The following is a 25,833-nucleotide window of genomic DNA, read 5'->3' on the forward strand; positions in this document are numbered from 1 at the left end:
ATCTTTTCAGATTAAAATACAAGGGCTCAACTTTTTTTATTTTCTTACATTTTTTCTGCCAAATGTAAATGACAGTGTTTCCTGCAGCCATACAGGAGCAGGATAACTGTTAATATTGACCTGCTGTTGAGTGAGTTAGCACTTTAGGGAGCAGAGGATGACTCACATGCAGAGTCTGACAGCGCTGTGTGGGAGGACTTCCGGGAGCTGTGGGAGGATACCGAACGTGCACCACTGTTTTTGTCCCGTGTAGGGTCCAGTGTGGAGCAGATGTCCAAGTACAGCTCCTGAGCCTAGAACACAGAGCCATGTTTAAAACAGAAGGTCAGATATAAGGCTTGGTCCTTGTAGGCATCACAGACTGTATGTACAGTAAAAGGAGTCTTGATACTTTACCTTCACAGAGGAGGGAGCTATCTCAGGTGGAGAGAGCTCTTCAAGGCCAAATGCTCTCCTCCTTTCAGCTCGCACTTCAGCATAACTGAATAACAGCAGATAGAAACACCATGAGTGACAGGTGTTGATCGACCCCTGTCTGAATCTAAAACCCCCGCTATCTTTGCCAAAACAGCCGATGACCTACACACAGACTTGGCACACGTCAAAACTACCCCAGGGTAAAAGAATCAGTTTTTACCTGACAACAGTGTGAGTGCAGACAATGAACTCAGGCTTGGAGTTCCACTGGTGGTAAGTGATGTAGTAGTGAGTCTGCAACCAAATCCACTGCTGCCCTTTGGTCAGGAAGCGATAGTAACACGATTTACCTTTTCCAAACTGCATTACTAAGAGGAGAAAAAAGAAGACACACATCAGTGACATGTTCAGGCATCACAGGTCTTTGCACTAGTACAGTGAATTCATTTATCTTAACTTGAACCTATTTGAGAGAAATGGATTCCTGGATGTGGTGGTGAGGGTTGGAAAGAAAGATGCAGCAGACAGAAAAGTTACTTACACTGATTGTGACACTGAGCTATAAGCTCCAAGTCATCTACATGATAGTAATCATAGCCGGACGTTCCAAGAACCTCAAAGGGTAAATAGCCGATGATTGGTGAAGCTCTGAAAAAAAAGAAGAAGATGATCTTCACATTAGAAAGATTTTTGTTACAAATAAAAACCTAATGATTGATTGAGAGGAAGAAACAAACCATTTACCTGTGATCTAAAAACAGAAACTTCCATTCAAGGCTGTGTCTGGAAGTGAACTCATCACAAGGATCTTCCACATTACACAAATCCTAAGCCACAGTCACAGATCGAGAAAGTCATGATTAAAACCTCACAATAAAGACAGGAGTTAACAGTCTCATTATATTTTCTATTATTTGGTTTGGAGATTTGATGCACTACTATAATGTGAAGCCACCAGAACTATTTAATAAATACAAGTATAATGCTTGTACTATAGCATGTAACAGAATGTACAGTATAACTTCTGTACTATGTACTATGTACATACTATTTTGGAATTATATTTGTGTTGTTTGCATGTTAGGATTATTTTCTAAAAAGCTGTAACAAAAGCTTATGATCACTGAAACTGGTCTGGGGGGGGAACTTTGTAGGGTTCCAAACCTGCAGATTAAAACCAGTATGTGCAAAGGATGTGTCTTGTGTCTGAGAATCTGAGGAAAAAAATGTTCCATGTCACGTAGTCCAGACATTCATTGTTCCAGTCATTCCATACGGTAAATGAGGGTAATCAGTGTTTTTTTCTTTTAAATTTTGGAATAAGTAGTGGGGAAGAATAGAGTCTGTTAAATAGATCTACCCTCTGAGCTCCAGCATATTTTGAGGTGGAAAGGTAAAATGGAAATTCCTGTCATGTTCCACTTATTAAAAACATTCATAAATTAATATTTTCTAAACCTTTGTAGAAAAAGGTTTTTACGCTGACATAATTATTGTGATATGATAAACAGGAGTTTAATGACATGTGTCAATGCCATTCAATCTAGAATAAAATTCAAAATCCTTCTCCCTACATATCTTCAAGAGCTCATAGTACTGTATTATCCCATTAGGTCCCTTTGCGTTCTGAAGGCACTTTCACTTGTGGCTTTAAATGTTCCTCTTTAATAACGTTATCATTAGTGTTGCTCAGGTTAGCCCATAAGGATCCCTTTATAATGCTGCTATAAGCTTTGACTGTGGGGGAAACTCCCATGATGCACTGAGCACATCTCTGACAACAGAGCTACAGGTTCCAAATCTGCCACAACTACTCAACTATTATTATTAGCATATTATTTATTATCACCAGTATTATCATTACTACCTATATCATTGATTGGTGCAGCTACAATTGCTGCTGTTATTATTGACATTATTACATCTTTAAGTATCACTATTGTTTTCATTATAACAACTAGAGTGACAGTGCAGCTATCCCTCCCCCAGCCTGAGATCCTGTGATCTGAGTTGATCACAGGAAGGTTGCAAACATATGAATGCAACTCTATTTGACTTCAGTCACTTGGCACGTGTCCAGATGTAAACTCACTGAGCACCGTAGGGATCAGGTGCATCCTAATGATATAATCAGCTGGGAGGAACACAGTGTGACAGTGTGCAACAGGAAATGTCTAGAGAGCACTTGACTCTGTGCAGTCAATATGGACACGACTAAATCTCCTTCATCCCATAGACCACAGCTCACTGCTGTTTGATTATTCCTGGTTCAGTATCGCCCCTGTTTTCTTCCTTTGAGGGTAATGACGCCACATGCAAAATACACCAAGGCTCAAGTTTCAAGATCCCAGCTGGTCTCACCTTGAGAAACTGTGGAGTGACTAATCGTACAGTAGCGATGAGGCAGACCTGCTCCTCCAATGCTGACTGTAGGCTTCTTGGTAGCGTCAACTCAAGTCCGTTACAAGATCTAGGCACTGTGTGACAGAAGAAAAAGGATATGGGAACACAGTTAGTTGAGACATTTGTCATAATCTTATTCAATGAAAATAACTATTTATATCTATATATATTAAGAGGATACATGAACAACACTGAAATGAACATTTTATGCAATTTTAAGTCTTTTAAAGAAAACTAAAATCCTTACCATTGTTATGAAACTTGAAATCTCCAACAAACTTGACATACTCGTACACAGGTGGCTCTTTGGGGTCAATGTTACCTCTGGCTAGATGACAGCAAAATTCAATATGTGCCTCACCTGAAAAACAGCAGATTTTCATTTTTAAGCCCAGTCATTATACAATATACATGTATCTACAAATTGCCTTATTATTAATGAGGAGCTTCTCAATATTTTTGGGTTTGGTTTGACAGACAAGTTGCAGGTCTGCAGTTTGCAGATGAAGAACAGAGAAGAGTACAATGCATATGGAACATTGCAAACTCTTAACAGGTCTACAGATGATATCCCACGGTGGTAATGTTTGTTATAGAATATCATGAGGTGAATAAAAGACTTCACATAAATTTAGCGCAATGAAATAATTCTTAAGAAATATTTATATTTATAGTAATTAGTACTTTTCTTAGTTTCTTTTGGGAGTCAGAGGAGCTGATCTATGATTTAACAACACAAACACTTGTCTTTGTGTCGTCCTCACATATAAACTCTACGGCAGAAAAAATGTTGATTAATCAAAAACACATTTACTACTTAACTGTGCATAATTTGCTACCATCTACAGGCATGTGGTCATTCTCCAGATCCCCAAAATCATATAGTTTTGAATGAAGAGGTCAGGATAGTTTGGGCACCACTTAAATTAGCTTTTTTGGTGACTTAAGACACGTAAAAGGAGAAAACAAGCAGGTGAACTTGAAAATCCTCATTTGATGAAACTTGATTGAGCGTTATTTGCTTAAAAGCCAGACATTCCTTTTCATGGAGGAAGCACCAAAGACTGATGTGTGTTTTTAAAACTGTGCCCAGGAGATGATGGTGATTACTGCAGACATGGCTCCGTGACAGTTTCCTATTTAGGCTTCTGAGGACAGACTGAGACACTTGCCACTCACCATCTCTCTTCCCCAGAAAAGCCCAATAGTGACACCGGATTAAGGTCAGTGTCTTGAGCCCCAGATACTACACTGCTTTGGATTAGTGCAAGAGCATAACAGTGATTTAAAGTCTTAACTATGATACTAAGCTAGCACCTATTATTAGCTAAAAGGCTAATCTTAGATACACACTAATCAGCAATCCAATAAAGTATGGACCCCAATTCAGCAACTTGCTCTATATTTAAAGAGCTTGAAGTGGTATTTACAGTGTCAAAGCAAACTTCAGAGATGTTCTGACACACAAAAATGAGTCTAAAATAATTTGGCAAGACTGATAACAAGAATGAAGTTCTGTGAAGTGTCTATATTTCAACCAAAAACTTAAAAATTAAAAAAACTCTGAGCTACAAAATAAATTAAAAAAAACTAAACAGGATTTTCTCCGCATTCATCCCCAACATTTGACCTTCCGATAAGATCGGAGACAAATCTGCAGGCTTTAACCGTTCAACTGTCGAGCTTCAATGCGATGACCCAGACGCAGTGTGGTGTTAGACACGGACAAGGGCCAGACGTGCACAGAGAGGCCGCCCAGTAGGATACTCACTGTCAAGGAAGTCAGCAGCAATGGGGTCAGTCATCAGCATGTGGGATGATAGCAGCTTATACACCTCCCCATGTTCCCGCTCCGGGAGGAAATTCAAGATATTTTGGTCCACCATATCTGACTGGTGCAAAAAAGGATACAAGAATGATGGTCAGTATTGGGGGAGTGTACAATATGTAACAGTGCTTCGATACAAATATAGTTACATGTGACATCATCATTAACCAGTGCAAGGTTTCAGTGTTTTAAAGTTATTTCAGATACACTTAGGAGCCATGAGCCTAAATGTGATGTCTATACTATCGCTCTGAAATGTGAATGAAATGAACATCAACATATAATAATGCCCTTAATTAGATCAGGTGAATAACAGATCAATTCATAAGCAACATAAAAAAACAGGATTAGAATAAAAAAACACATTATCTTTCATTATTATTATGTGTGCTTTTTGTCCTTGTCATTTGTATATTTTGTATGTGTGTATTTGTTTTCTATTTTGACGTTTCTTAAAATAGAAAAAAAAAGATTAAAAGATCAAAATTAGAAGAAAAAAAAAGGACGACAACAACAACACAATGCAGAGTAAGCAAGAGGGTAAAGTAACTGATTTTAGCTTCCTTACTTACCGGTAAATGGCCAGTAAGTGAAGACACACTGTCAGATACGTATATGATGTTTCCATCTGTAGTTAATGCTACCAAGAAACCATCTAGGGCCTGTAAGAGGGAAAAGGTGGGGGCTTGACATTGAGGCTACAAGTATGTAGAACAGCATTGTGCAAATGAACAGTTACACTCGTACACTTTCACATGTCATCTACATCTGTGGTAGATAATTGCATAACAAAATCATACTGGCATGTTATTAATGTGTTTGCCTCCTCCATTGCCACCACAGTTCAGGAGTTCTTACAATTCTTACAATGCTCTGGGATAAGTCAACTTGAACAACAGTGGAAATATAACCAAGCCAATCATTTAATTCTCATCGCATTTCATCTTGCCCAGTTCTCCATGGGCATTTGAGAGACTGTGTCTTTTATTTTGTTAACAATATTAGTCAAAGCTTAATCATCATTAGCTGTTCTACAAACACATCCTCCTGAGCTTTACCTCCAGCATTAGCTGAGTGAACTCCTCATTACTGAGGAACGAAGGCTTCCAGTCCTGTCTCACATCGCAGGTTTCATTCTGTGCAGTGATGTCTAAAGAAGATAGAAGGGCAAGTAAAAGGATTAAACTAACTTCATGACGGAATCTAAAAATGATTCCTAAGAATTATATAAGTTAATTACTCCAAAAAGTGGGGAAATACATAAAGTCAACATTTTTTCGAGAACTCATGCTGTATACAATACATTTCTTACCTTTCTGTTTCTGCAAGAAATCAATAGTTCTCTGCAGTATGGTGGACTTGTCCATCTTGCGTGGATGGCCTTGGCCCTGCAGCATAGTGCATAGCTCCTTGATGAGCACATTGAATTGGTCTCTTCTTTTCTTTTCCGATTTGTTACGGGATGCCCTTAAAACGTCAACACACAAAACCAATTATCAATCAGTGGACTTAAAGGCAAAAGCTCCACAAATCAGGAAACTTGAGCTGATCTATTGAGAAATACTTAAACTGGTATTAATAGTATTAAACTATGTACATTTTCTTCAAATGTTGTGCTCAGATAGTCTTAAAATTCAAAGACTTGAATTGAAATGTGACACTGAGATGAGCCAAAACTTCATTGGCCTGTATTATACAGTACACACACATATTACCTCCAACCAAACGAAAATACAATCATTAACATGCACAGAGGACTGAGTACCTTTTTGCCCTGTCTTTCTCGTCATCATCCATTAAATCGTCCACGCAGCTGTTGGTGCTAGAAACAGAGTGCTAAAAGTTAAAATGTTGTTTCAGCCAATGTCATCTTCTTTACACATAATCACAAACACATATTTAATATCTGAAGCCAGAACAGCACATTATACTTAAATGTATTCATTAAAGAAATAAGCCGTCACAAAGCATAAACAGCCTAACCGAAACAAGACTTTAACTTTAGTATGGAAAATAGCAAGTTACTCTGCTACTGTGTCTTATAAGCAATTTGAGTGCTCCCTGACCTGCTGCCCAGTTCTGGTTGTAGAAGGGTGTAAATTTGGGTTTCATTTTTTTTCCAAATAGAATTTATCAAAACATTTCCATCTTTCTTCGTCTGAAGTTGCTAATTTTCTGCAATCAATCATATCATGTGTTGTAGGTGGAGTAGAGCTACCCGGTGGGAAGAAAGAACAAGTGTGTAGCATGTTGCATTAGCCTGGTGACTAATTGACAGATGCAATGAAGCCAAAATATATATTCAGGTTTAGGTTCGAATTTAAGGCCTGTGCATAACTCTTCGTTAGTTATGAGTTGCTATTCTTCCTAATCCGACTCAAAGGTGTATGGACAGATGGTAAAACCCTTTAAAGCTAATTTGTGTAGTAAGTATGATCACATGAAAATGTTAGAAGTATTTCCTTTTACACTGTGTCTACACTGATGTGGGCTACTGGTGTGGTCAGGGCATACAATGAGCAGGCAATACAATGGTCATACATGAACTGAAGTCTACAAGTGATATGATTAGTGATTGTTTCACTAATTCTGTGTGAGTATTATTTTTTTATAAATAACACAAATAGCACAGTGTGCATTATTGCACACTTCAGCTCAAACGGAAGAATATGCACTGTACATTTGAATTATTTCTTCAGTTATTCAGACCCAAATTTAATGAAATACTTTTTGGAATGTGTTTTTCATGTATTACTCATTTAACATATTCTTTTATACAGTGACATTTAATTTCAACTTCAGGGAAGCTCCAAATTCCTTTAATAATGAGTCATCTGGATCCTTCTCAGAAATCAGTTCATGCAGTAGACTTGTCTCCGATCATCATCTCCCCTTAATCCACAGTCAACCAACTCTTCTCTTTTCTTATTTTTTGTATCTCTGTTGTAGTTTGACTGAAAATGTATCTTTTCAGAATTTCTGACAAGCAGTTCATCTGCATTTATATCACAGAAAAAACAATAGATAGATTAAAATGCACACACAAGGTACCCCTGCTCAGTTTCAGCCCACTCAAATGTTGAAGAACATGTCATATGTGAATAAATCAAGTCCTGTGTATAAAAACAGATCACAAACTGAAGGTAAATTGATTTGATACTCACTCCCATTCCCTGTGGGCGGATGAGCAAGGGACACCAAAGTCAGAAAGGTTGTCCATTCTCACACCCTTTCCCAACCAGGCCCTTTCTGAAGTCTTATAAGTCCCATCCGCGCTGACCTTGTCTGAACACTCTTGTGGAAAATCCTACCACGGACCAGCTACCCACCACTGCCTCCAGTCCACCAAAGAAACGCCAAGTCCTGTGAACATAGACAAAATCATTACAACCTAAAAGATAGATTTTGGACGGAGGATGAAAACTCCTGATGAACTCATGTTAACATATTGTAGGAAGGCTTTTTCCATGAGACCAGCTTTAAGGAAAATACATAAGATCCTCCGGACATCTGTGAAAAACATCCATCCTCTTTAACAATAAGGATATAGGGTGTGACGCAACTACAACACAATGTAAAGTACATTACCCCCTTCAGCCTCCACCTGAGTACAGTACTTCATCACAAAAGAAGTGTTGTTGCACAGGAGGAGCTCCCCTGACCTAGAAAAATGAGTCTGAAGACGACACCTCTTTTTGACAACCCTGTGTAGTAACAGCCACCTAATCCAAACTCAGAGCTCACAGACTGGAGCTTTGTTCGGCAGCAATTAAACAACAGGGGACTTTATTTGTTTACAGTTATTAGTGACACCTCTGCATATGGTTAACACTTCAAACCAATATGTTTTCTTTATTTGGTTAACAGAACGTGCATCATGTCTAATCTATCTTAAATACGCACAATAACAAAGGGCTGGTATTTTATTCAAAATCCCCATCAAGTTCTAGTAGAAACACACACACGTTCCTTTGATGTTGTTTTAAATGGTTGATGGGTTTTGTGGTCTAGAAACATTTGACATTAAATATAAATCATATTCAAGTTATGACTAGAGTTTGAGCGGAAAAGGGAATTCAGGCAGTCGAGTGATGTACACAAGTGGCCTCGGGGAAACTACCTGTTATTGCATTTTTAAGTCAAAGGAGAGTCAATATGAGAAGAGAAATACGTGATTTGGTGCAACCCTGAATAATTAACTACTTACAGATTATTAGTCTCGATATAACAAAAAATGGTCTGTATTCTGCACTAGTCTTCTTGTGCACTTTTACAGTAGATAAAAAGAGTACATCCAATATTTGGTTTCAGTATTCCCTATTATAGTTATGCATGTTGTGTTTTGGTGCTATACAAATAAATTCTGTTACCCACATAGTATATACGAACAGGTACAACTGTATGGAGCTGGTAAAATACAATTTCACTTACTTCAGCCACAGAGATGTACTTACTGGAATAAACTACATTTCCAGTTACAAAGCACTGCAGCTCAAGGGTGAAACATATGAGAGGAGAAAGAGTCAAACAGCCACTAACTACAAGACTGACTTCCATTGAGCACCAGATACATGAGTTATTTTGATCATACCATGACTAAACAGAAAAGAAAACATGTCATACTGTGACATTCCCCCATGTCAATTTTACTGAATAAATATCTGCATCATCACTGCACTTCTCAAATTCACGCTTTCATGTCAGATGAAATAATCTGATTTAAAATTCTCATGTGTAGGATTTTGAATGAAGACTGGCTCTAACAAATTATACGACCTCTCTATATAGTGTATATAAAAAATGTCCACTCTTCACTAAAAGCATGTCACTTATGCTCTGATCTCAGACAGTTCATGGCAGATATAAATACTGCTGTTTGTTTTAAAACCAAGAACTCATAAGTTCCTGTTCTTACTGATTATACAGACGACAGCATCATTGGTTTCTGATTTGTTCCGCTTTTCTGTGCTTTCTCCCAAACTCTCACCTTCCACACACCCCCTCACTGCTTCGCACAAAATAAAAAATCCAAGAGCCCAAATTCCTGTTCAGGATATTAATAATAATTAAATTAATTCACATTTGACATTAGCCACCAGGGGATAGCGCCTTCATAAACAACTAATTAGCAAAAAGTAAATAACTAAAATGCATCTAGTTCTAAAGCAGGAAGCAATGCCCCTTTGAACAGGCTTCCAAGGTGTTTGACTTAAACACAGGAGGCCCAGCGTCACATCCCATCTCCTACTTCAAGTGAGCAATAATGAATCATGAACACAGTCAAACAAAAGTGTTTTATAATAACTACCCTGAAACACACCTTAAATGTTCTGTGGATGTCATTTCCCAAGCCTTTACTTTGGAAGCCTAAACAATGGTGTTTACTCTTAGCATAGAAATTTTGCTATACTATATATATGTCTATACTATATATATGTCTATACTATATATATATTTTATTATCTCATACCCATGGTGTCACCCCACCCTCAGGGAGCTTGATGAAGGTAAGAAGACTTGGTTATCCAACATGTACTGACAGTTACCCAAACAATTCAATGGAAACAGACCTTTCCATTACAGTCTTAATGAATGCACACAATCCCTTTCCTCCCTCTCATGTCCACTGAACATACACAAACATAAGAATCCTTTAAATGGACCATTGTTATATTGATGTTTCCCAAATTAACCCTGACTATCTATTCATACTCAGCACCAACATACAATGTTATCTCTGAGGGTTAACACTAATGCATAATCAGAAACATAACTTCTGCATTGACTGCATTGCTGTCCACTGATAATTGAATTTAAACTACTGGTAAAATTAAAAAAATTTAAAATCTTCTAAAAATGCACAGTTTGGGGTGCATCAGGGATTTCTTCACTCTCCAGAACCATGTAAAATGAAGCCTCACATTTCAGCCTCTATGCTTATAATGTATTGAGGTTAAACCACACCTTGCAAGGTTAACAGCTAGAAAACACCAGAGTCCAGTTACACTTGTGCCCCCAGGTATTTAAAGCCTTTAACCAGCAACCTGAACTCATTGTAGAAGTCAGTACGGTCATGTTCAAGTTCACGACCAAACTCTGTGTAGGCTGTAAACAACATGCAGACTTTCTTATTGTGCATAAACTTCCACAGAGGAAAGTAAATGCAGGAATTACAGCGTTTTCTTGAAAGTACATAGATTAATTAAAAAATTTAAAATTTTAATGGAGGAAAAACACCTGCTGCCAAAACATCTAACACTCCACCTTCCCTGCCTAAAAGCTCTTGCGGGATAATGCTGTCGATTTGTATATTTAATTTAAAGCCCAGTAAATATATACAAGCTTTCCTGAGGCAAACAGCTCTTACATATTTAATGTTTGCACCCAGTGTTGTATTCCTAAACATCTAGCCAATCTTAAAAGTTACAACCAGTCTTATTTTTATTCCAAACACCATTGTGCAGTCATTGAAAACATCTGATGGATTTGATGTGAAAAAAGGGTGGCGGTGTCACTTCCAGACACCAGACAGCTCATTCGCTGCTGAAGTTCTGATACTACACAGCAGAAATAATAAAAGTACATCTGCAAAGCTCATATTTCTTCTTCACTTTTGTTTCTTTTCTTTGAAATGACAATTGTACTGGTCCTTGAACATCGAGTTACTCACAGGCTGCAGCCACATTCCCTCAGGTAGCTGTGTTATCTTGTAAATACAAACATTTAAACTATCTGAAATACTACACCACTGTCATGTGACAGATCATTTACGGATTATCAAAACCTCTGACTATCTTTTAGTTATTGGTGAATTACACCACTTGTGCAAAAAGGTGAGAGTGTCAGTAACTGTAAACTTACAATGGCTGGTGAATGACATGGGCACAGATGAAAGATGCTGACAGCAGATATTTCTCAAGAGAAAATACCTTTTTACGTCAGTGCATAGGGTGTGGCTGACATGCCTGTCAACGTCAACTCAAGAGGATTTAGTATTAATGACACAGCATTTAGTCTTCATTCTCCTTCATACATTACACAAGAATAAAGTCCAGACTTTTCCCCTCAAAGAACTGTTGTAACATGGAACTGGGTAATTCATACAGCAGTGCATTTATTTGTAATCTACTGTAAACCCACAGACCAAAGAAAACCTGCTTTGTTCTTCTATTTTAGGATATAGGACAAGATGGTGAGTATCCCTTGTACTGGCAAAGAACTATGTAATTATATTGACCTTAATTTATGGAACAAATTAGAGTTAGAACTTCCACATTTACCTAGCATCTAGACAGACCTAGTTTATTCATATTTCAACTGGGATTTTCTCTTTACTTTGTTTTTTTTCTTAGGGAGAGACTATGGAAACTTTACAGCTATAGATGTGTTACCGTTTACATCATAGTAGCTATCTTAAGCCATCATGACTAATAATGTGAATAATGCACATCAAGAGGCATTTTTCATCAGTGTCTTGAATAAATTGATACAAAAATTGCTGGATCAGCCAAAGACTATATTTTCCAGTAGGATTGCAATTAACAAATACTTTCTTGATTAATCAATTAGTTGTTTCGTCCATAAAATGCCAATCTGTGTTTCCCAAACCCCAACTTTATATTGAGTTGTAAATAATGGCTTCATTAATGGTTGAGAAATTATCTAGTAATGCAATAAAAAGCAATAATTAAGAAGATTGAACATTCAAAATAAATGGTCGTCAACACGATAAGAGCTGTTGTTGACCATGTTATTCCCATGTCCCTAAATGACAAATTGAAGTGAAAGCCGTTATATATAACATGCGTACTTGGCTTTTTAAAAGTGGTACTGAAAAATCTCCTCCCTGGAATAACAATAAATCCACCAATTACATGATGCTGACCACTAATGTTACCAAGAGACGACATTTTCACTGGGTTTATGATGTTTCACCTGCTCTCTCTGTCTCTCTCACTCACTCACCCACACAGACTTTCTAGCTAGCAGTGAGAAAAAGCTACAGTATGTGAAAGCTTTCTGAAAGCCAACAACAGTCTTTCAAAAGTTATTGCATTATTCCAGCTCACACTGTTTTTACCTCTCTTGTGCTGATGGATGAGTACCTTGGGGTTACTTGTTCAGGCTACTTGCTAATCCAACTCCGCAGTCTGGGATGCTACTGTCTGCTTGTCTAAAAGTTTACATTGCCAGACCACCTGCATCTGGTTTTGAGGCGGCAGGTCAAGCCGTCAGGTAAACACTGACAAGGCCTGGACAGGCTGAGTTTCAGTCAATCTGGAAATGTTTATTTCTTTTCTTCTTTTTTTTTGAGAACTTCATAAAATCACTTTTGCTTAACTGTGAAATGTCCATGACAAAAAGGAAAAACTATATTTTTGGTACTTACTCAAGGATTTACTTTTGTTTTAACATTTATCTCAGTCTGTTTTCATTGGCTTGGGCTGTATGTAATCTAAAATCACATTTGTACACAATTATAATTCATTCACTTGCTTCATTTCCCCATTAGATGGTTATTGTGGTTAAATATTAACCTCACCCAAATGCATCTGTCATATCACCATAAAAGCCCATATAAACCACATACACACACAAAGTGGAAACATGAACAACATTTCTGAATGCTTTAAAATCCATTTTATCATTAATAACAGGTTAGTTTCTGAATTTACAAAAGAAAATGTCTCAGCTTTCTGGAGAAAGGGAAGCTCCCCCTTCACTGATAAGGAAACAGGAGGCACTTCAATTGGTTACCCACCTACAAATGAAAAACAGTGGGAGGGCAACGAATGCACTCAATGAACCTTGCTTCCTAGTATATACATAGTAAATAAGTAATTCTGTCACACTTCATCCCAGGGTCAAACAGAGGAAGTGTCTCTGCAGAAAACCATGTCAGCTGCAGACGAGAAGCACAAAATGCCTTAAGAACAAGAAAACAGCAGGTTAGCCAGAGAAATGTGACCTCCAGTAGACTTAAAGCTGCCAGGTTGGGTAACATCAGCCTGACCTGAGCCTGCTGAGAAATTATTTAAGGATATCTTTTCACATTTTGCTATCTGGCAGTCTTAGAGGAGGCATTAACAAACATATCCTCCAGTGTTTTGCTACTGATTGTCATCAGCAGTGGTGCAACGGTGGGGGAAATAGGTTATTTAAACATTGTAATCAGGGCTCTTGATGACTGAGAGCTGAAAACATGCAAGCAGCGTTCAAGAGCGTTGGGGTTTATGTAGCTGCTGACACTCAGACTCCTGTATTCGCCCAAAAAAAATACAGTATATGTTGAGCCTCCACAGTCTGGCTCTGGTAGAAAATGATTAACTAGGTATTGACAGGAGCTAATCATGTGGTCGGCTAACTCTACTTTAATCTGCAAAGAGGCCACTCGTGAACTTTGATGTTACGCGCAGTGCAAACGGGTGGCAGCGACACGACAACATTTTTGCGCTCCTCTTGTCAGGAGAGCAGAAGCGAAAGCTCAAATTAAATCGCACGTACCTTGAAAGCGGCTCTCCAGCAGAAACAAAAATCCACATGTAACTTCAGCCGATCCAGTCATTTTCTTGAAGGAAGAGAATTAAAAAACTACAACATAGCAGCTGATCGCAGCAGCTCCCAGCGTCTGACGGACCAGGCGAGAGCGCGGAAAGCGTTAAATTGTATAACAACGCCTAAGTTATTAACGTGCTGTTACGAATCACCGGTGAGCTTGTCTGCGGCTTTGACAGTCCCAATGTATCAACAACACACGGCCAGATCCCCCATTCGTGGTCTCGGTGGGCTGTGTCCGTCTATTTTTCCAGGCACTGTACTCCACATCCTCCGCTGGCAGTGGCTTGTAAACAGGACTGAGTGGCTGAGAACAGAGGAAAGTAGGTCAGCTGGTAGCTCAATACTCGGCTAACGACGGCAGCAGCAGCATAAGCAGTCGGCTGTGCAACAGAACCGAGAGAAACCTTCAGTGACCGGGCAGGGGGGGGGGCAGATTGTAATCTTTAACACGTGCTTAATACATAGCTAATATTATTAACATTAAATGTCATTTGGAGAACTGCGATGGACAATCTCCTGCATGTCTGATGTGGGTTTACAACTCACTTTTGCACTGGGTGTGAAATTGTGAATGGTACAGTCTGAAATGAAAGTCTAATACCACTTGGCCATGGACGCATGGCAAGAAGACCTTGAATATATTAGGTCAACAGTATGGGGGGGGGGTGGTTGCTGACATGATGAAAACTGCAGCTGAAATGGCCACAGGTAGACTACACACAGCATGGAGGCAACCCTTAATGTAAGGGTGAATGTAATCCCCTCGCTGTCAGACAGAGGTGACTAATCCGTAAGAAAGGCAAGAGGATGAGACTTTTGTTTTTTGCCCTAAAGTACTTCCCCATGCACTTCCTGTGTTTTGTTTTTGACTACTTCCTTGTTGCCTTTTCCCTCAGCTGAAGTCCCAAATGTGGGTCAGCAGTGTGCATGACTCATTTCAAGGGCTCATAATGGACCCGCCTTGAGTCTTTCTGCTTCTGTCAAATGATCACACAGATGGGTAAAGGTGCAGGGGTATCCTCGTGCTGAGAACTTACAGAAAACATGAACACAAGTGAAAGTGAGCGTTTCACTTCAGGACACTCTGTTGAGACAATGAGATGGTGGTGACGCCACAATAAGCCTATCCGCTTTGAATGTAATAATTATCAGTAACCATTCCACAGTTAATATAATTTTGCTGTCTCCACGGAGTCTGCACAGAACTTACACAAGTCCTGAATTTGATAAACACAGCTTTTGTTTTTAGTGAGTAAAGCCAGAAACCCACTGATTATAGCCCTCAGTGGGATATGATAACTTCTAACTCAGGTAGACGTTCATTGCTTTTTTGACAAACCTGAATGTGATCCTGTATTTTTGCTGATAAAAGAACAAAATCTGAACTGAAGCAAATAAGATCTTTGTGAGTTAATGGTGAGAAAACCCTGACCCGGAGCCTTTTCACAGTCTAAAGTCTCATGTGCTTCTGAACAAAACAGAATACTTGTTAACACTGACAGACCATGTTTAATCTGTGTAATTTTGAATTTTGATATATAATATAATATAATTGATCTAAATTCTGTGTGTGTGTGTGCGTGTGCGTGTGCGTGTGCGTGTGCATGTGCGTGTGTGTGTGTGTGATTCTCCCACACAGATTAAATCCTGTCCTAGACTCACTTTTCCAACCTTAAGTCGCTACTTCCCACAATGTTTAAAGCTAGGGTTGGTAATCCTGGAAAAGCTAGTAAGAGCAGGCTACACTTTAAAGAAATGCTACCGATACATCCCACCCCCTCCCATTGGCCCTCTCATTAGAGCTACAACCATATGAACACGCACAGGTGACAACTGCTAAAAGCTAAATTTTCCGTATCTCGCTAGCTTCTGCTATCTCCTGCCTCTCGGTTAGTGACAGGTAAGCAGGTCCAATGAAATGATTGATCATGTTTATTACATGTACAGTCCTGCAAGGGCCACAGACACCAGCTTTTTTTCTTGTTTTTTTCCCATTAGACTTTATTTGTTGATGCTATCAAGAAGGGGATTTCAACAAAAAAGTATTTCAGAAACAAATTACTAACCCTAGTTTTAAGTATTACACTGAAAGGATATGTTTATGGCATATTTGAATATGAAAATATCATTGATTTGAATCAGCTAGCTATTTAACATGATGTAATTAATAAATCTTTGTTATTTCTCCCCCATTTCAGCATTTGTTTACAGTGAAACAAGACAAATAGTCATGCTAGCATTGCAGCATCACAAAGACAATGTTACATTGCTGATATTTAGCTTCTATATTATTTACCTTGTTAACTATTATAATTTAGCATGCTAAAATCCTGATAATTAGCATGAAACACAATTTTTTTTCATAAATCTGGCCGAACCAAAATATTGACGGTATGATGGATGAAAAGATAAATCACCACAATTTATCCTGAGGAAAGAATGAACATCTGCACCAAATTTCATGGAGATGTTTCAGTCTGGACCAAAGCGGCACATCAACCAACACAATTACAGAGCCATTCATTAAAACCGCACCACTAGTATTGCTTAAAAGCACTGGTGGAGCGTGACACGCAATATTTGTACACGTTCTGATTGAAATGGGATGTAAAGATATAAATAAAATGTACATGGTATGACTGTAAACCGCCAGGACACCAGCTGCTAAACTGTTTTGGACTTAAAACTCAGTTTTAAACTCACATACAAATTCCTTTACTTTCAAGCCTGGATGTTCAGGTGGCACAGAAGAGTTTCCCTTATAAGAGACAGCGTTGTTATAAATGCCACTTGTCATGTGAGTGAAGAGTTCAGACAACGGAGGACATGAGAATCAACTGCTTGGACAGGTCAGTCCATGTCACCAGAAAACATGAAGTGCCTGTTCCCAATTTGCCATATTGAGAGTGAGCATAGTTGTACGACACAATATAATGACATTAAATACAGTGACTACACTACAATCTGAGCTGCACGAAGAACGTCATCTTGTGTTCCAGATCATTTTTTTGGAACACAGATTTTATCATTAAGACAGCTAAACAGGCAAAAGAAAATTTGTTGTAAGCCAGACATAAAAGAGTAAGTGGTCATGTGATTTCAAAGTCAAAGCAAACCAAAGTTCTGCCTCTGGCTCTGCCAGTCCTCCATGTTCAACATTTTATGATTCTGATTTCTCTCTCGACCCATGAGTTTGAGGCACACAGTTGAGGCAATGTTGAACTTGCAGACCACTTGCCTCAACGACCATCTTCATGTAAATGAGTCACACTTTCCCACAGCTTTTTCTGTCTGCAGCTGTTGCAGAAGTCCAGATTTTGATGACTGATCCGGCCTCTGATATAGTACCAGTATAATGCCATTTTAACCAGACATGTGAGACATGGTGTCAGAAGAGAGACAAAAGCTAGACCAAACATGACAGAAACACAGTCAGTCTCACTGGTCCTCAAGTGACATACTTCATAAACTAAATAACCACATCTCTGTCCTCAGAGGTAACTTGAATCTTTGGCATTATACCTCTTGTAGTGAGGTGATAACATTTGTCTGTGCTTCCTTCAGGGAGGTAAAACTAGACTATACATTGTCGGAGTTTATAAACAAAATAACAGTAAATAACAAAGGAGAGTTCTACACCTCTGAATTGATTGAAAGCATCTTACAGTTCAGCCAGACTAAACAGTGAGGCTGCCCCCACACACACACAACACACACACACAACACACACACACACACACACACACACACACACACACACACCACACACACACACACACACACACACACACACACACACACACACACACACACACAATCAAGCCAAATTCAATTCCCATTGTTGGCCCTTTCTGTGTGAAGCTCCCACTGTGTTTCACACTGGTGTTCCAGTTTCTGTGAACGTCAGGTGGAGGACAGACGGTGAATTGGTCGGTACAGCTGGGCAAAGCCAAAATTGCAATCTTTTTTTTCAGTTACTATGGTAACCTATAGGTGTTGTTGAAAATGAACAGACTAGGATGCAGTGCATACAGCGTAGTGCAGCCAATCAGAATGCAGTTTGCTTGTACATTGCAGTCAACCATCAGTAAGCACTAGGTAACCACACACAAAACCGCATGTATAATACAGCAGGAATGACGAATTATTGTTACTGTACCCTCCCAAATGAGGAAATTACCGTATAAAAACCCCAACAACATAAATTATGTGGCAATGGTTTGGATATTACAAAAGTGACTCAGCTCAGACAAAGACACTATACAAAATATGCTGTCGGCCAGAGTAAATGAAGACTGGAAACGAAACTATTCCATTCAGTCAACTGGAAATGTATGAAAGAGCATGAAATTACTGTTAACACTTTTTCCACCGTCAACAGCAACGATGGGGCTCAACCATTGGAACAATTATGTATTTGGGGGGACTCATTTTAAAACCTTGCTTCCAGAGTTAAATCTTAATAATAAGTAAATGATAGTAATAATTTATGTTTCAGTCAAGAAGTCTTACTTACCAAGGTTTTTTGTGGCAAAGCTTTCAGTTTTTATACAGGGTTCTTTACTATACCACTACCAACATATGTTAATATTTGCTGGCTGCCTTGCTGAAGACTCCACACTCATAAGCAACCACAATTTTTCTTTGTATCACAGAATACGCACAAATGTGTACTTTTTATAAAAGAAATCCATTATGGCAGAGTTAAATCTTTTCATTTAGCTAGATTTGTTCAATTTAATGGTGCATGCTTTCCCCAGTGCTTAAGTGGGTTACACCCAGGTGCTCTGCTTTCCCTCCCACGGTCTTGGCATGCAGGTTAAGTTGATTGGCAAGTCTAAATTTCCCATAGGTGTGCAATGTGTTCAGGTTGTCTCTCATCCAATGTCAGCAGGGATTGGCCCCGGCAATGATCCATAAGTTTTAATGGGCATAACTAATGGATGGGTGGGTATTATGCTTCGATTATAATTGAATGTAATGGTTCCGCGAGGCTTCAGTTCAAACCACATTCTCTTGTGGCTTGATGACCATAAACCCATATCTAACACAGCAATAACAAGAACAACCCATAACTCGAAGTAAAATTCATTTTACTGTGTCAAACCTTACTCCTTTGACTCCATCCTGACAAAAATGATGTGTGTATACACTTTAATCCACAAAATAAAAAGACAAGTTAGAGTTACATGTTTTCAACCTCTGGAAGCATGTCTTATAAAACCTATTACAAGAAAAGAAATAATCTATTTTATCTATATAGAAGACTTGATACAGATAGGTGTAATAGTGGCTGCTTCAGAGAATTAAAAAAGACAGATGGTGAACAAGTGATATAGGAGTCCAAGACTTCTGAATCTCTTTAATTACTCCACAGAAATACATGATGGCTCCATAGGGAGATGAGAGATATCTGTCTAAAAACACTGACTGTGAACACATTAAAATCATGGAACACGATGTCAATAAACTGCACACGGCACATCTGTATTTACCAACCTGTCTAGACTGTGATTACTTTACACCAAAGTATACTAAAGGGACAAGAAAGGCAAAATAGAGAGTTGCTTCTTTTCTGAACAAAGTACTATTTAGGGATTCATTCAAGGGGTCCAGCATCTTGCCCAAGGACACTTCAGCATGCAGATGGGAAGACTGGGATCGAACCAACTATAATGGATGGACTGCCATTGGATAAATTGTAAGAGCTATCAGACACAATGAAATGTGCCAAAATTCATCCAGCCCCTTCATCTGCTCATATTTTCGATCTGTCTAACACTTTTGTTTATGAACCAATATGTTTTAAATTAATGACTAATTAGCCTCATCTGTTATATGTGCCTATACCTAATTACCAAATGTTAGCATGTTAACAGGATAAACTAAAGTGGTGAACGTGGGAAACCTTAAACCACACGTGCAACCTCCAACGTATGGCATGTGAACTCTTAGCATTTTTACATAAATATCTCAATTAATATGCTGAATCTCTTAAGTTGGATGCTAAAGAGAATAGTTCAAATCGGTGTATTGATATATTAATGCAATGTCAGCTGCTGCTTGTCATGTAACATATCTAAAGAACTAATGCCAAAACACAATACATGGACATATTGGCACCAAAACAATGCTGAAGAGGCGAATAATGCCAGAGTGATGACACAGGATCATTCTGAACTGAATTGTTTCTAAGCCTGCGACTAACAAGTGTAAGACATCCAAGATTCATAAAGATCTCCCACATTTTACTGCATTATTCACCATCCGCCTACATAGAGATTAGTTCCGCTCTTTTATGTAGGTCATGCTATTGGATAATGAGATGACATTTAGTGCTCATAAGCAGACCTCACTACATAGTAAATGCTCCGGGTTGGGGTTCTTTACATCCTGTACCTTTGTCCAGGCTCCTTGCCTTTACGTCAGTGAAAAAGTGGATTATTTAGATAATCGCTCAGACATTGAGCCATATTGCCTCACGCTACTGTACATCTGTGATACTGGTATTGATGATGTCATGGTGGCCCTCTGCTGAGGCACTGACTGTCATTAATTAGACTGTGGCACTGCTGTTCACTCTGTGTTCCCATGGTAACAATGTGTGGTGTATATTTTCCCCTAACCAAGGTTTTGATGTCCATTAAGGAACTGGTTTCCATTTTTCTTCAGGTGGAGTATATTTTTTATGCACAAACCCATTTGTTTATCTGATGAATATTAATAAAGTTGCAGACAATCTTTCTGACTGCCTGTTCTCCTCATTATCACAACCAGAAGTCATTCTTAATGCATTGTAATAGCATTAACACAACATTTAATACTGGGCTCACAGATAAAGAGATATCACTCCTGCAGCTTTGAATAAGGACCCGCTACTTTCTATATTAAATTATATTTGATATAGAGAATTTCTTAAAAGAATGATATTTATAAAATAATAATTACTGTTATACACAGCTTAAAATCTTAAATGCCCTTTATAGATTATGTAAGATAACTAAAGCTTCTAGAATATTTGCAGTTAATAAATATATGAAAACTATGTATATTTCCCTATAAATTGTAAGATTGACCTTGGTGAGTGCTTCCAGCTGCTGAGCTCTGTCTTCCCTCAGAAAGATAAGAACATCACAACAGCAGTAGATGTTCTACCTGCTGCAACTTAACCTTACCACAGGAAATTGTGGCTCATTCTTTTACATAACCTTTCTTCCATCCATTCACACTGGTTGGTTGGCTTGGAGTTACGCAATGTTTAAGTCAAGGACATTTTGTACGATGTAATTCAATATAGATGGAGCTCCATTAGCTACAACTTTACACAACAACAGAGTAAGAAAACTGTAAGGAAATCACTTGTTATCTACTTGCTTTCTATTTCTATGCATTTGTAAATCACCTTGAATTGCCCTGTGTCTGGAGGATGATACAAAAAAACTTGCCTTGACCTGACTATTTGTCGCATTTGTCGCCACAAATAGCATTTACTTCAATTAAGCAGCCAATGGAAAAAAGGCACTGGTAAGTAAAGAAATAAATCTTTGTGCACCTTCTGAGCTGTGCTTTCCCACAAGCGCTGTCGAAGTCAGGCAAACAGCAGCTTCCCAATAATGCTCCCTTGGGCCACAGCTGAACGCTTTGCACAGACTGAGCTCTACCCGCGCTGAACAATAGTCACAATAGTCTAATACATCCTCACCTGTTGTGCACTAAGGTAAAAAACACATGCCTGTTCCCCATGCTCTCCATAACTGCATCTATGTAAACATCCCGAATTATAGTGAATCAATTACTAAATCAAAACATAACTTTTTGAATACTCAATAAATCATTTTAGTAAATCGAGCAAAAATACCACTTGTGTAACTATCAAGTATTTTTTATATTTCTTCTTAATAAACTGAACTGTTTCGGGAGTTTTGAAGAAATAACTCCAATTAAAATGTGATGAAAATAATTGGAAACAGTCTATTCACTAACACACAGTTATGACTAATAAGTAGATTGGCCCTGAAAGTTCAGTGGACTGCAACTTGAGAAAAAACAATAAAATAAACAAAATGCGAGCAAATTGAAAAAGCATCAATTTGACAACCCATGCACTGCAAATTCACACAACATAACCAAATAGACAAACATGTTGCAAATACACACAATGCAACAAATTAGAAAAACATATTGCAAATGCACACAACACAGACAAACAGACAAACGCACTACAAATACCCTGCTGAGTTGTAGAGCATTGAGATCTGGGTGCAACCATGTAACTGATTAATTACTCACTAACTCACTTACTGTGCTCATTCATGTTCAGTCTAACTGCACATATTATATAGGTTTCTTTCACTCACTCTATATTTTACTTTTGATGCTTATTCAACAACATTTGTCAATGATTTTGGTTATACTTTACCCAAAGTGCCTTGTAATTACACATTCACCACACATCACAGCCTCATGGTGGGTGGCCACTTCATTTCCATGAGAAAGCAGACCAACAAAACAAACATCCTTTCACCAGGTAGAACCACTCTCAAATGTCCTTATAATTATATTCTTTCAGTGATTCTAAATGAATCACCAAATTATTGCAGGCCTTTTATTGTCTGCTGCTGCTCAGGAAAAGATGCAATTACCTAAGGCAGTGTGTGGGCAAATATGTGGGTCACAATTCTAGGGCATGGGTGGAAAGGGCATTGCAGCGCTTCCTTTGTACTGCTGTCTCAAGCTCAGATTGTTGGTAACATCTTTGATTAAATTCCTGGCAGTGGAAGTTTATTGATCGTTTTACAATGGCGTCCAAGAAATATGTTGGGCTGATTGCCAGAATAATATGATAATTTCTGATTTCATCAGTGACCGACAGTAAAACCACAAGCAGCCACTCTCTCATGCACAGGCTCTGAACTGAAATAGTCTTCTGCAAGCAATCCATGGAAAAAGTGACCCTATGTCTCCATTTCTATCTATTGCTTTTTCATTTTTCTTGTTGTGAAACACTGCCATCTTGTTAGGAAAAAGATTTGTCTTGATAGAAGAAAGCATCTAGTAATGAAAAGCTTCATAGACAGAACAGGTAGACAAGTAGCTGAATATGGAATTGCCTTATGATCAAATATCCATGTCTTATTTTTAATCCACAGAAACCAAAAGTGCAGGAAAGTTGATATTTTCCATTTCCGGACTGAAAGAGCATCGGACATATAAACTGATGTAAATGAAAGATACACATTAATTTATATATTTTTGTAAATTAATAAACATTTTAGAGGAACTACTGGACACAAAATCAGATGTTGATGATTCACTTGGGGACATTTTCACAACAACAGAACACAAAAAAATACTCATACTCGCACAATAGATGTCATATGAAGAAAGTGGGTTAATACCATCTATGATTTAATTATAAAAGGCTGGTTCATTAGCCATCTGGAAAAAAATTAGCACATTCACTAAGTGTTGACACACTCGTGCCTGATTACAACACAGTGAAATACAGCTAATTTTGCTGCTTCAAAACAACACAATCTCTGTGAGTGGAGTTGTGCGCACACATTATTCAAGATAACAGCTGGTACTAACAGTCAGGCAGAGTGGTGTAATGAATGCAGAAATCATGCTTCATTGTGACAATGATTCATGATTCTTTCACCCTGCGTGTCCTTGAGCTTTAAAGGGATAGTTCACCGAAAAATGACAAATTCACGGCTGCAACACTGTTTACCCCTGAAACTACAAAACTGTTTTGTGGACTCAAACACCTCACCCACCCCTCCACCGGCATAGTGGTGAGTAGATAATGAGTGGATTTTCATTTTTTAATGACCTATCCCTTTAAACCTTTAGATCATCCAGCTCTAGACAAGACCCATGTCCCCTGATCTCACTGAGGATGGAGGAACATAATTTTTCTACAGATTTCCAAAAAGGTATCACTTGTTTCTGAGAGCTCTTAAAAGATGCATATTGTATTTAAACATTTTCAAAATACTGTAATAGATGAGTGTAAATCACAGAAATCCAGAGGGAATAGGAAATCACATGCACTACACAGCATATGCCAGATAATCCAGGTTGCACTATCAATAGGTCTTTGCTACATGTAACAAATTCAGGTTTCTCTTGATGTTATCTTGACCCAGCTTGAAAATAACACTCACATTGGTCAGTGTCACTATAATGACCAGGTTTTGCCTCTTGACATCACAGATTGCAAATGACTTACTCAACATCAAAAGGACAGAGAGATCTGTTCTGGGAGTGGTCTTTTCATTTCAGCATCAAACCTGACATGCCCGTTTATGGTCTTCTGCCACAATATGTATTTAACACCACACAAACAAACAGAGTTGTAATGCACATGCAGCCAACACCCTGAGCGAAAGATCTGATTCACATCTAGGTCACACACAGTGGCCAGGCCCGCACACATATTGTGAAACCTTTTTTTCTTCTTCATCTGAAACACTAAGTGTAGCCACACCCGATTCTTGACAGTGACCTTTTGTCATGAAAGAGAGAAAAGTCCTGTGAATCAGCTTTCTGAAATAGGAAGGGTTCCCAATAAAAGGCACTGTGTCCATAAATGAAAATGCAGTAGACAATCCCAGGATAGTAAATAAGTAAGTAAAATGTATCATTATTCAAAGGCACATTTAAACACAGCATAGGCTGACCGCAGAGCTGCACAAAGGATACCAATGGTCTTTAGCCTAGATTTAAAAATAGAAATGGATGGATCATATCTAATTTATAACTGGTTCGACAATAGTTGAGCAGCATCTGCAAGAGCTGTGTCACCTATTAGTTTCCGTTGTGACCATGGGACACACAAGAGGTTTGTTGTCAGATCAGAGAGACCTGGAAGCTGAGTGCCAGTGAATACGGTCTGTGATGTAAGATGGACCCTGACTATTTAGAGCCTGTAAGGAAGACGTGAATGAATTTTTCCATTCAACTCAAAGACAGAGCTGGCTTGAGTTTAGAAAATTATTATTAATAACTGTTTTTAACAACAGAGCAGACTTGTTTTTGTTGAGACAGCGCTCAGCATTTAAGTGAGGTGGCTTCTGGACTTAGACAGACCAACGATAATTACTTTGGATTTACTGTTTAGCTGAAGGAAATGATTAGCCATCAAGCTTTTAATGTCCCTGAACAGCCCAGAGAGACTGGAGGGAATTACAAGATATTAATTTGGTAAAGGTATTTTATTACAAGGCTATTTTGGTACAGAGATTTACACGTCAAACAGAAAATCTACCTGAATTTCCCGCTTGGTGGGTTTTTATTTCGTACTCTGATTACAGCAGTGTCTTTGAAAAGGTTTTACATAATATTCAGATGTTTATCTGAGGTAATGCCACTCGTTTCACGGAATGAAAGAAAGGGAAGAAGCAAATTCACACAATGTCATAAGAGCCAGAAGAAAATAACCTTTTTTTTTCTAATCAGCTAAATGTCTTAATCATGCCCCAGTGATTCTGAGCCTGAAGCTACTGAGGACAATAACTGTGTGCTTTGGAGCAAGAGATCAGCGGCAAGGATGATGACGTCTGTAGAGGCAGTTATATAACTGAAGCTGAACATTTTGTCTGTCATAGTTACGAGGTTAAAGA

The 25,833-nt window shown here is 38.4% G+C and overlaps 1 protein-coding gene across 5 annotated transcripts in view; it reads right to left on the reverse strand.

The window, feature by feature from the left end:
* npas2 (neuronal PAS domain protein 2) overlaps positions 1-25,833 on the reverse strand; it is a 43,858-nt gene that overhangs the window by 10,833 nt on the left and 7,192 nt on the right. For 4 of the 5 annotated variants that reach the window (XM_035178008.2, XM_035178009.2, XM_035178006.2 and 1 more), the window contains exons 2-14: positions 7,813-8,011; positions 6,414-6,470; positions 5,961-6,115; positions 5,707-5,798; positions 5,221-5,310; positions 4,592-4,712; positions 3,068-3,181; positions 2,779-2,894; positions 1,162-1,244; positions 959-1,065; positions 638-785; positions 397-481; positions 167-293 (exon numbers count right to left, since the gene is read on the reverse strand). In XM_035178008.2, the coding sequence (XP_035033899.1) occupies positions 167-293; positions 397-481; positions 638-785; positions 959-1,065; positions 1,162-1,244; positions 2,779-2,894; positions 3,068-3,181; positions 4,592-4,712; positions 5,221-5,310; positions 5,707-5,798; positions 5,961-6,115; positions 6,414-6,470; positions 7,813-7,868 (1,351 nt within the window). In that variant the 5' untranslated portion in view covers positions 7,869-8,011. Of the gene's footprint in view, positions 1-166; positions 294-396; positions 482-637; positions 786-958; positions 1,066-1,161; positions 1,245-2,778; positions 2,895-3,067; positions 3,182-4,591; positions 4,713-5,220; positions 5,311-5,706; positions 5,799-5,960; positions 6,116-6,413; positions 6,471-7,812; positions 8,012-14,152; positions 14,795-25,833 lie in introns of those variants that run through there. The other variant, XM_035178007.2, reaches the window with a different exon arrangement.

This window comes from Hippoglossus stenolepis, chromosome 15 (assembly GCF_022539355.2).
Source record: "Hippoglossus stenolepis isolate QCI-W04-F060 chromosome 15, HSTE1.2, whole genome shotgun sequence".
NCBI lineage: Eukaryota > Metazoa > Chordata > Actinopteri > Pleuronectiformes > Pleuronectidae > Hippoglossus > Hippoglossus stenolepis.